Source organism: Amblyraja radiata, chromosome 10, assembly GCF_010909765.2.
Source record: "Amblyraja radiata isolate CabotCenter1 chromosome 10, sAmbRad1.1.pri, whole genome shotgun sequence".
Lineage (NCBI taxonomy): Eukaryota > Metazoa > Chordata > Chondrichthyes > Rajiformes > Rajidae > Amblyraja > Amblyraja radiata.
In genome coordinates, this window is record NC_045965.1 from 57,452,791 (window position 1) to 57,465,777 (window position 12,987).

Here is a 12,987-nt window from a genome sequence, read left to right on the forward strand (position 1 = left end):
ATGTGTTAACATCTATTTGCCATGCCCAGGAAAGATTATTTTTGATGTTAACACCCAAGAACGCGAAGCTGCTAACTCTGTGCACCACCGACTGTCCAATGAAAATAGGCATGTGGCCTCGCGACTTCTGCTTTCTGAGGTTGATGTTGTTCCTGGGGTTTTGTTGACGTTGAGCAAGAGATTTTTGTTGCTGTCACACTCAACCAGGTGTTCCATCTCTCTTCACTACATTGACTTATCACCTCCCCTGATTTGACCAACAACTGTGGTGTAGTTAGTGAATTTGTAGATGGCAATGGAGCTTTGCTTAGCCACATAGTCCTAAGTGTAAAGAGTCGAGCAAGGAGCTAAGCACGCAGCCCTGAGGTGCACCTGCGTTAATGGTTGATGAGGAGGAGATGTTGTTAGCGATCCACACTGAGGTCTGTCAATGAGGAAGTCAAGGATTCATTTTCAAAGTTCCAGATTCTAATCTCGCTTTACCTCATATAATTTAGTGGGTTCTGGACTCCGACCAGCCTCTAGGTTGAACTTTTTTTTCTTCTTCTTGTTTCCCTGTAATCTATCTATGCTCTCACCTTGTTTGTTTGTATGTGTGTGTGCATGAGATCCCAAAAGCCCACCAAAACGATACATGATAGCATTATAATTTTTGGCCCACATTTTAAACTATACAAAAATCCCTTTCAAACCACTTTTCCACTTGCCCAGCCCGTCAGCAGCGTTCGACGTCACAATGGGATCCCGTTCAACATCACAATGTGGGGGGGGAAGGTGAGGAGTGGGGGAGCAGGAAGATAGAGGGGGGTCGTGATTTTAAAAATCAAGTCTGCAATTTATCCCATCAGATAAAGCATAAAAAGAAGTTTAATTTGACACCTAATTCACTTTCATATCTCAAGTATTAAAAACATTATGGCCATTTTCATACTCGGAAATTAGCATCTTGTTCCCTATTGATTTTCTATGGACATAACAAAAAAGCTGTGATCGTGGACAGTCAAAAGCCCACAACTTTCTTAAAAATTAAGAGAACTGAATGAAATCTTCAGTTATTATAGATTGCAGCATTCTGAAACAAATATAAAACAATCTTACTTGGATGACCTGAAATTAAAGCATATAATTAGTTAGTTACCCGATTGTAGCTAATTACAAACTTCAATTACTAGATCTAAACATCTATCAATTTCTTAAGAATAGATTAACATTTTTAAATAGCCCAAGTGTCCAAATAACATTCACACAATAATTCAGAATATAACATAATTTTTAAATCTCATTTCATGGGTTTATAGGCCAAATGGAAGGAATTTAATGTTTAATACCTGTAAATTAATGCCCATTTAAATCAGCTTGCGAGTGGGATTTACTGGAACGGGACCATTTAGAACGTTCAGATGCGGTGAATTTAGTCCCCCATATCTGCAGCACATACATTGCCGGTTGTTCGGGGGGAAAAAGCACCCTTTTTGCAACTTAAAATGTAAATTAAATACATCTTAAGCAACACTTTTATACATTACAAATAAACTACTTTCTTTTACCTAGTCCTGTATAAAATCCGTCTCCGTTTTCGGCATTGACGGCTTCAGAAGCTGCTTTTAAAATCATTCCAGCGATTAACTTTTCGGGTGAATTTTTTTTAAAACACACAGAACGGCCGTAGGAACGACTCTTTAGCAAAATCTTTCACTCCAACAAATATAATTCAGGACCAGGTCAGGAAAAAACCCCGTTTTAACCCCGCCCCCCCCCCCCCCTCAAACGCGCCAAAATCGCACAACCGGCCAGTGGCAGAATTACATCGCCGCTGAAGGTAAGTTTTGTAACATACCTAGGTAGAGGGAGGGGAAAGTGGGGAGGTGAGGAGGGCAGTGGGAGAGGTGAGGGGGGGGGGGGGGGAGTGGGATAGGGGGAAGATGAGGAGCGGGGGAGCAGGGAGATAGAGGAAGAGGAGGGAGTAGAGAGAGGTTATGGAGGGAGGGAGTGACTGAGGGTAGGGGAAAGGTGAGGGTGGGAGAGGTGGGGAGGGGAGGAGGAGAGGGGAAAGAAGAGGAAGTGTGAAGAGGAGGGGAGGGAGTGCTGGGGATGAGGGGGAATGGAGGAGGATAGGGGTAGGAAGCTGGATGGTGAGACGCAGGGAGAGGGTTGCCGTGACTCGCGTCACAACGGGAACCCCTCAGCCGTGCCTGTGCAGTTGGGGGCTATGGGTCAGTGGTGGAATATTGCCTTGGGGACGGGCCCAACGGGGGCGCACCTGGTCTAGTCCTACCTATAACTTTAACTCTGCGTCCATGCTTTAGTGTACCTTCTGCTGAGGAAAATGGGTCTTTGTATTTACCCCTTCTCGACTCCTTTTGATTTTATATATACTTAAAGCGATCACCCTTGAGCTTTCTTGGTTCCAAAGAAAACGGCATTAGGTTATTCAAAAGGACGCAGTGGTGGAGTGACTCAGCAGCATAGGCAACAACTCTGGAGAACATGGATAGGTGACATTTCAGGTTGAGTCTACTTTAGCATTCACATTAGCTTATTTTTAAGCTTCATAGCTTCAATTTTGCAGTAACCTCTCCCATGCAGTTGCATCTTTGCTCTGGTGGCAACATCGAGTGTGGCAGCCTCTCCAGCAGCCTCTTTCATCCTTTTTGTTATTTTTAGTCTGTCTTAAGGTGTTTTTGGAGGTCTTTTAGTCTTTTTTTATGAGGGGGTGGGGGAGGGGAATGGGAAACCGTTTTTCTCAGTGACTACCTGGTGGAGGATGCGTCTTTCCTCCGAGCCGCATCTTCGCCCCCTCCTCGCGGCCTACCATCTGGATTGGCATGGTCTTTCTTGCCGGAGACCTGCCAGAGCTTCAGCTTCAGCGCAGCACTGGATTCCATTGCGGAGCGGGCAATGCCTTACCGGGATCTCCAAGTTGGAGCTCCGGAGTGTTGGGACTGCCGCCTTTAACACCGTGGAGCTGTGGTCTGTGGCGCCTCCAGCCGCGGGCGCTGACTTTAACATCGCGGAGCCTGGGAACCTTGCCCAGTTGAATCTCTGCCCAGCTCGGCCTGTGGACTTCGGGAGCTGCGGTCTCCGGTAGGAAGCGACCAATTCGGAAACTCCAAGCCGCTGAGCGTATTTTTCCGTTCGAGGGCCTGAAACATTGGGCTGCCGTGGCGGCGACTGCAGAAGCCTCAATAGGCCCCGACCACGGGTGAACATGAGGAGAGGACTGAACTTTGTTGCCTTCCCTCACAGTGGGAAACGTTGATTACGCTGTGGGGGGATGTTTTTATGTTTTATGTTAAATTCTATACTGTTGTGTTTATCTTATTTGTGTGCTGTAATGGTAACTCAAATTTCACTGCACCAATTGGTGTATGTGACAATAAATGTCCCTTGTCCTATTGTAGTGACCACACTGCTCAAGCTGTGGTTTAAGTAGCATGGTAGAAGTATCCTGCTCTTTTTTATGCCTTGGCTAATGAAGGAAAACATCATGTATTTTTGACGTTCACCTCACTTATTTTTATGGATCTTGGGGACCTAAATTTCAAGGTCTATCTATTTCTTCACAACTGTCAGTGTCCTCGCACTCATTGTGTCTTCTGTGCTACAAGGCCCCAAATATATTACTTCTCGCTTCCACTTGAAGAAGTGCCCTCTCCTTTGCAGGTAGATCTTTCCTTTATTGTGGTGACCACCGCAGGAGGCAGTCCTGTGCCTATAAGGTCTTTTTTTTTTTTTTTGCCATATCTGTAAATTTCATTATCATGCCCTCCTACATTTGGGTCCAAATAATTAATGTATAACGCAAAATACAATGCGTAGGAAAGATCTGTAGATGGGTCTCGACCCGAAACGTCACCCATTTCTTATCTCCAGAGAAGCTGCCTGTCCCACTGAGTTATTCCAATGCATCTGGGGAACTGAAGTGGATGCTACCTTATGGTCTTTAAACATCCATTAATCATTGTCATGTTCCAGCAAAGCTGTAGGATATGGCGTTCCCAGATGTAGTCAGAGGAACATGTTATACAGTGGCCTCTAAATTTAGCAAGACCACCTTTTTCATTGGAAAACATGTATTCTGTAACATCATTCTAGCATACTTGACTTTCCTCAGTTTGGTACTTTCCCTCCCTCTCCATCTCCTGCCAGTGGTACCACTGCCCTGCAACTTTGCTCTGTGAGAAATTAAAATTTGTCTCTCTTAGAAATGTTGTGAACCGTTTCTTGCCTTAACAGCATTGTATTGATGCAAGTTGTTGATGGTTTTATACACGCCTTGCTGTGTAATTATTTTAAGATGCATGTCGTGTTCAGCAGTATGGATGTAGATTTGACCACATTAAGCTAACTGAAAAAGCTATGCTATTGCAATCTTGCAATTTTTAATGGTGTATACCTATCAATGACTCTGTTGACCAGTGACGTTTATGAGACTATAAGAAAGGCACATGCTTGTGTAGGGAATGGAGGGATATGGAGGGATCATGTGCAGACAAATGAGATTAGTTTATTTTGGCATCATGTTCGGCCCAGAGATTGTGGGCTGAAGGGCTGATCCTCTGCAGTACTTTACATTGTTCTAATAAGTTAGGGTTAGGTTTGTGACTTTAATGTCCTACATCAAACAGTCAACTTACTCAAAACTACATGATTAAAGAGCAGTAGAAATGCAAACAATGCCAACTTCTGATAAAAAGTAAAGTTTTGCCAGAAAAGCACAGCAAGTGGAGATAATTACTGAAGACTGTGCATAAAATCAATCTCAAATCTTGCAGCAATTTGTTCACTGTTTGACAAAGAATTATCCACACATTCTTATCCTGCCTGACTGTGGTTTTGTCACTTTGAGCCTTTTTAATGCCATTAGACATTTACTGCTGCACTGTTTCCACATTGCCTTCAGTTGGTCATTGCTTCCTGTCAGTTTGTCAACTCTCTTTGATCCCATAGGCATGTATTTTTTTCCCAGCCGGCAGTATAGGACGTCAAAATTTTGTTACCATCCACAAAGACTACATCCAATGGATTGCTTTCATTGATCCCATTTTTTTTTTAAAGATCATATTACTAAGGATTTGGACTTTTGAAATTCATTTTCTGTGATCTGAAGCTGGCAAGGACAGTTTTTATTGCCTGCCACTAATTCCCCATGTGGAAATGGTGTTGAGTTGCTCCCCACCCAAAAGTCAGGAACCTTTCCTCCCTCCCCTCAGCACCACTGCACTACATTTGGCTTTGTCAAATTATAACTCATCACTTTCTTTGTGTCTTAAACCATCTACAACCTTGATACCACTGCATTGATGCAAGTTGTTTGTAACTTAATGCTTAATTGGAGCATTTTATAATGCAGGGTATATTCTGCAGTATTAGTGTGTGTTGGATCACATTACTGTGATAAGCAATCGGAAAAACTATATTATATTCTTGCTTTTATTAAATGTAGAGCATCTATTAATAACCTTTGACACACATTCAATTATCGGTGTGGCTTTTGTGTCATGTCCTATCGCAACCAGACAATTTACTCATCACAAATTTGAAGAGTAGAATAAATGAGAACTATGCCAACTTCAATAAAAGAAGGAATATTTTGCTAAAAGAAAAGTGCTGATAGTTACCTGAAAATTGTTCAATAAAATTGATCTCAATAACTTGCAATGGGTTGCTTCATTGACAAGGGAGTTATCCAGTCAAACATTCATGGCTGACTGTAGTTTGTTTTGTCACAAGTGAGCCTCTTGAATGCATTTATTTATAACACCCTCCCCCACCCCTCCCCATCTGATGAGCAGAACAAATGAGAACGATGCCAACTTCTAACTTTGCTAAAAAAGAGTCCCCATAGTTACTTGAAAATTTGTTGCATTGAATAGGAATGTTACAAAATTTTGAGATTTAAAAAATCAAGCCTTTAATTTATCCCATCAGATAAAGCATAAAAAGACCTTTAATTTGACACCTGAATCACTTCCATATCTTCAGTATTTATAAAGTTATGGCCATTTTCATACTCGGAAATTAGCATCTTGTTCCCTATTGCTTTTCCATTGACTTCACACAAAAGCTGTGATCAAGGACAGTCAAAAGCCCATAACTACTTAAAAAATTAAGGGAACTGAATGAAATTTTCAGTTGTTATAGATTGAAGCATTCTGAAACAAATATAAAACATATTACTTGGATGGCCTGAAATTAAAGCATATAATTAGTTAGTTACTAATTGTAGCTAATTACAAAATTGACTGTTGTGACAGAAATAGTAATAAACACCCAGACTGCCTTGAAAATTCAAAAATGTGATATTCTCAAGATCAGAACTTTAGTATTATTGTATTATATGCTGTAAGTCCGTAACAGATAGGTAAATAAATTACAATTTCTAGCAATAGACCAAGTCTTTATGGAGAAGATCAGTTGCTAGCTGGTACATTGGCATATCATAATCAGTAGCATCATCATGCTCCTCAGATTGTAACCAATAAGCAACTCTGTACACCTTGTTTTTCCTCAACTTTACAATTTTGGCATTGTAAACTACAGGTTTTTGCTCTTCAAACCATGAATGACATGCCTTTCTGCCTACTACTTTCCCATTAAGAATGTCCTGTAGATCATCACATTTGGAGTAGTCCAAATTCAGATAATCTCTGCGAATGCTGTCTAAATCAGTCTCTTTTGCTTGGCATTTGGATTGACAGTTTTGCATTTCTTCTTCGGAGACATCTGTTTAAAATGTAAAGGAAAAAAAACACTGAACAGCATTAACAGAAACAAATTATTATTTGCAGTTTTAGAAAAAAGGTAGAAATGATAAAGTTAAACGCTAAAACAAATAGTAAATACCCAACAAAAAATTCATATTCATCAGTTTCATCAAATCAATTAAATTCATGTAATCAATTAAATTCATCTACATTCAATTACTAGATCTAAACATCTATCCATTTCTTAAGAAAAGGCTAACATTTTTAAATAGCCTAAGTATCCAAATAACAAACTAATCCCATTCACACAAGAATTCACAATATAACATGATTTTTACATCTCACTGTCATGAACTTATATGCAAAAATGGAAGGAATTTAATGTTTAATTCTGATAAATTAATCTAGAAACATCCACTCTCGATATAATCAAAATTATTATTTTTTGCACAGTACATGTGACTAAAACTGTTGTGGATATTTAGTTTAAAAATATTGATTATGGATAGACAATAACACAAAATATAGACGATTTAGATGCTCTTATGACATGATTGTCAAAAGAAAAAGAGAATTTTAATCATCTTGCGAGTGGGTGTTTCTGGAATGTGATCGATTGGAACGTTGCCGTTGCCGTGAATTTTAAGCCCATATAATCTTGCTTCTTGGGTTGGCTTTAGTCCAATTTTACGATGCGAAAATGGCCGATTCATAACTAAATAACATTTTCGCATCGTAAAATTGGACTAAAGCCAACCCAAGAAGCAAGATTATATGTGAAATATATGACTTACCTTTTGTTTTGTCCTGATATTGCGATCCGTCACGTTGAAGGCGCTGAGGGCGTTAGAAGTCGCTTTTTACTTTAATACAGCGATTAAATTGTCCAGCAATTTTATATTTATTAAAAAAAAAGGGAACGGAAGTCCAATCGATTTTTCTTCATCGACTAGCAGCCCGAGGAAATCCCTCTCCGACAAGCGACAAAAACCTGCATTTTAATCCCCCCCCCCCCCCCCCCCCCTCAAAGGCTCCGGAATCGTACGCAAAGCAGTGGCAGATCTGCAGTGCCGCTGAAGGTAGGTTTTGTAACATCGTTACATTAAATTGATATCAATAACTCCCAAGAAACATGCCCTCCAGTCCTCTTGTTCAGGCTGACCAAGCTGGCATGCTGTCCCATTCCTGCATTTGGCCCATAGCCCTCTAAACCCTTCATATCCATATACCTGTTCAAATGTCTTTTAAAACATGTGATTGTGTCAGCTTCTACAGCTTCATCTGACGGCTGATTCCAGACACAGGCTACCCTAGGAGTGGGGAAAAAATGCCCCGGAGGACCCTCTTAAATCTCTCCCCTCTCACCCCGTGCTCTCTGGCTTTAGAATCCTCCACTCTGGGGGGAAAAGACTGAGAGTTCACTTTATCCATCCCCCACAGGATCCTGTACACTTCAATTCAGTTACTCTGCAGCTTCCTTCACTCCAAGAAAAAAGTCCCGGCCTATCTAGCCTCTCCCTGCAACTCAAGCACACGGGCCCAGGTAACATACTGAAGAATTTCTTCACCCTTTCCAACGTAATGACATTCTTCCTAGATTGGGGCAATCAGAACCGCACACTGTACATCAAGTATGGTCTCGTCATTGACTCGTACATCATGACTTGCCAACTTTTGTATTTAATACCCTTCCCAATGAAGGCAAGGCCTGCCAATCATCTTTACCACACTGTCTTCCTTCCTCGCCACTTTCAGGGAGCCATTCGCCTGCATTTCTAGATCTCTCTGTTCCGCAACACCCTAGGGCTCAAACATTTACTATGCAAGTCCTGCCGTGACATATCAAAGTGCAACACGTCACACTTGTCAGCATTTAAATTCCTTGGCCCATCTTCCCAACTGTAAAATTAGGTATCCTTCCTCATTATCCATTATACCACTAATTTTGGTGTCATCGGCAAATTGAAATTTTGGTCAAAGATACTTATCAAGTGCTCTCATTCACTAAGTGGCTGCACATCATTGGATTTATTGCATGATACAAATCTTCAGAAGACAAATGATTCATGTAGAAACAAGATGGATACTTCAAAGTAGTATGATGAAGAAAAGACAGAATCCAATTGAAGAAAACGTGTAACGCAAAGGAAAAGGGGACCTATTGTTTGCAGATACTTGCAGGGTCTCTACATTTTAACAGGCACCAGTGAGTCTTTTGTTCCCAGCTAGGAAGTGACTGCTCTTGTTATCAGTTGGTTGAGGGAAAACCTCAAAACTCTGATTCCAAGAAGTCTTGTGCTGCCTCCAGTGTAATCAGGTCTGCTACATTGCCACTGGTGAGCAATTACAATCAATCCTTTTTGGCAATAATGAACTGAAGGATTAATTTAGAAAAAGTTTAATGTGGTATTGAAGTTCCCCTCAATAATTTTTAACACAGAGATCTAAGCTCACAAGTCTTTGTAACACAGAGGGCATGACACGGATAAAGGTGCTGTACTTAAAATTAATTTGTGCAAACGTATTGCACTGTGACAAGTAACAAGGACTCTGGTTGAGATAAATAACAAGCAAAGTATAGAGAAAGAGAATCTCAAGCAAACCAAAGAAAAATAAATTATAATAAATGATTTTTTAAATTGTAAAAGTTTGAGTCGGGTACTTGGTGATAAACTAAAGAAGGTTGCAAGACTAGCAAGTTTATTTTAATTTTGAAAATAGTTCTTTGGCATTTGGTTAATAACAAGTGTGCAAATTGTTTCCATATCTGATGTTTCAAAGGTCAAAGGTATTTTATTAGTCACATTCACATACACCCAGGTGTAGTGAAGTGAAATGCTTTTTGCCATTTTGCAGCACATAAAAAAAATTACAGACATAACACCAATGAGAGTCTTAAACACATAGAACATCCCCCCACAATGGCTCCCACCATGAGGGAAGGCACAAAGTCCAGTCCCCAACCCCAGTTCACCCATAGTCGGGCCTATTGAGGCCTCCACAGTTGCCTCTACGGAGGCCCGATGTTCCTGGCCGTTCTCGCCGGGTGATGTTACTCCGGCGTCGGGAGAGTCCTCCAAGCGGCCTGGGAACCCTGGAACGGCCGCTTCCGCACTGGAGGCCGCAGCTTCCGAAGCCAACAAGGCCGCGCCGGTTGGAGCTCCACAACTGGCGATCTCATCTAGAGATCCCAGGCTCCCGATGTTAAGTTCAGCGCCGCCGCCCGCAGCTGGTCGCTCCACAGTCCCGCAGCTCCGCGATGTTTTACCCGGCGGTCTCAGCATACCGGAGCTCCAGCGCGGTGACCCAGGCAAGGCATCGCCCGCTCCGCGATAGCGCTCCAGCGCTGTGCCGCCGCCGAAGCCGAGGTTCTGGGCGGTCCCCAACAGGAAACGCCGCTCCAGGCACGCTGGTAGGCCGCGAGGATTGGTCGAAGCTGCATATTCCACAATTTCAGATTTGTAATAGAAAAAATCACATGTGGTTAAAGTGCACATTGTCAGATTTTAATAAAGACTATTTTTATACATTTTGGTTTCACCATGTAGAAATTACAGCAGTGTTTATACACAGTCCCCCCATTTCAGGGCACCATAATGTTTGGGACACAGTAATGTCATGTAAATTAAAGTAGTCATGTTTAGTATTTTGTTGCATATCCTTTGCATGCAATGACTCTTGAAGTATGTGATTCATGGATATCACCAGTTGCTGGGTGTCTTCTCTGGTGATGCTCTGCATTGCAGCCATCTTTAGCTTATGCTTGTTTTGGGGGCCAGTCCCCTTCAGTTTTCTCTTCAGCATATACAAGCCATGTTCAATTGTGTTCAGATTGGGCGATTGACTTGGCCACTCAAGAATTGACCATTTTTTAGCTTTGAAAAACTTATTTTTTGCTTCTACATTATGTTTGGGATCATTGTCTTACTCTAAAATGAACTGCCGGCCATTGAGTTTTGAGGCATTTGTTTGAACTTGAGCAGATAGGATGTGTCTATACACTGCATAATTTATTATGCTACTACCATCAGCAGTTGCATCATCAATGAAGATAAGTGAGCCAATACCTTCAGCAGCCATACATGCCCAGGCCATAACATCTCCACCACCGTGTTTCACAGATGAGGTGGTATGCTTTGGATCTTGGGCAGTTCCTTCTCTCATCCATACTTTGCTCTTGCCATCACTCTGATATAAGTTAATCTTCGTCTCATCTGTCCACAAGACCATTTTTCCAGAACTGTGGTTGCTCTTTTAAGTACTTCTCGGTAAAATGTAACCTGGCCATCCTATTTTTGCGGCTAACCAGTGGTTTCCATCTTGCAGTGTAGCCTCTGACTTCTGTTCACAAAGTCTTCTGCGGACAATGGTCATTGACAAATCCACACCTGACTCCTGAAGAGTGTTTCTGATCTGTCGGTCAGGTGTTTGGGAATTTTACTTTATTATAGGGAGAATTCTTCTGTCGTCAGATGTGGAGGTCTTCCTTGGCCTGTCAGTCTGTTTGTGATTAGTAAGCTCACCAGTGTTCTCTTTCTTCTTAACAGTTGATTTTGGTAAGCCTCAGGTTTCGCTGATGTCTCTAACAGTTTTATTCTTGTTTCTCACTCATAATGGCTTCTTTGACTTTCATTGGCACAACATTGGTCCTCATATTGATAAGCAGCAATAAAAGTTTCCAAATGTAATGGAAAGACTGGAGGATAGACTAGGTGCTGAGAGATCTCTTATACCTGCATTAAGGAGGCAATTAAACACACGTGAATAATTACAAACACCTGCGAAGCCATGCGTCCCAAACATTATGGTGCCCTGAAATGGGGGGGGGGGGGACTATGTACAAGCTCAGCTGTAATTTCTACATGGTGAAACCAAAATGTATAAAAATGGCCTTTAATTTCTACATGGTGAAACCAACATGGAAAAAATGGCCTTTAATAACATCTGACAATGTGTACTTTAACTACATGTGATTTTTTTTCTATTACAAATCTCAAATTGTGGAGTACAGAGACAAATAAATAAATGATGGGTCTTTGTCCCAAATATTATGGAGGGCACTGTATTTGCCATGTGCAGAATTGTGGGGACCTATTTTAACACATTCAATATTGTGACATATTAGGTAGAATGGTACAAGTTGTTATTTTAAAAATTGGAGCAATTCACTTACTTTGTGCATCATTTGTGTGATGCATAACTCGGCTGTTTGAGTCAACTGATTCATGTATACTGACAATGATAATTTTGATCTATTAAACAGTTATTTATTGCAGACTCTGTAATTTTCTTGGATGGAAATGGCCAAAATCTTGCTCTTTTTCAGCAAAGGAGTGTTTCAGTTTGAGTAGCTTTCCAGTCAGAACAGGGTGAAGTGATGTTCAATATATATGTGTGTGTGTTGTGAATAAGTGTGTAAAATTGTGCTTTTTTCCCCCCAAGTTAGCCACATTTTTATGGAGCACGTATATTTTGTATGTACAAAATGATGCGTTTGTTTTCAATTTTACCTTTTCGGGTTCATAGATTGGGACAATTGCTGTAGTAAGTGTTCTTGTTTTCTGCACTAGAAAGAAGAGGGTAAAGTTAAAGGCCAGCTTAATAATTCAGACTCCACCCAATATATTCGAGAACTGAAGGATCAGATAGAGGAGCTGCAACATGAGGTAAGTGATAAAATCTAGATTTGCGTACTTTGTTAATCTTTTCCATTATCTTTAGCACTTTTTTTGTACAAATCTTGCCTGTTGAAAATTGCAGCTGGCTCTGATGTAAATCTACTAGTGCAGCATTCTGCTGTGAAGTTATTAACATACATCTGCATAAGATAGCAACGTTCCTTATCTTGCTTCCCTTTCCTCCTCATTTTTTCCTTCACTCCCTATTTTGGTGCTTTTGGTTTAGCTTGTGGCCAGAGTTAACTTACTCATGTTTTTTAGCTTTACATTCATCTTTAATTTTCATTGCCATATTTGCTTTAATAAGAGTATACATTTCATTTCCATCCCAAATCATTAGCCTATAATTGATTTAAATTGTTTTCGGGCTAGTACAAGTTCTTAAAATTAAGCAACCTTGCGTAGTGTGCGGTTATGTGACTTCACTGAAATTAAAGATAATAGTAAGCAGAAGTGGATTTGGTCTGTGTGTTAAACAATGTATACGTACGTATACAATACATGATTTTTATTTCTCTCTGATTGCCCTTTTAGGCACAGGAGTAGGTATCCAAATAAAGTACAAATGATTTAAGTGATAAAGAAGGTGTAACTTTTAAACG

General features: G+C 40.8%; 1 protein-coding gene across 9 annotated transcripts in view; it reads left to right on the plus strand.

Moving 5' to 3' along the window:
• Nucleotides 1-12,987, plus strand: part of evi5 (ecotropic viral integration site 5) — a 178,679-nt gene that overhangs the window by 120,009 nt on the left and 45,683 nt on the right. For all 9 annotated transcript variants that reach the window (XM_033028952.1, XM_033028950.1, XM_033028943.1 and 6 more), the window contains one exon: nt 12,278-12,373. In XM_033028952.1, coding sequence (XP_032884843.1) covers nt 12,278-12,373 — 96 coding nt within the window. The remainder of the gene's footprint in view (nt 1-12,277; nt 12,374-12,987) is intronic.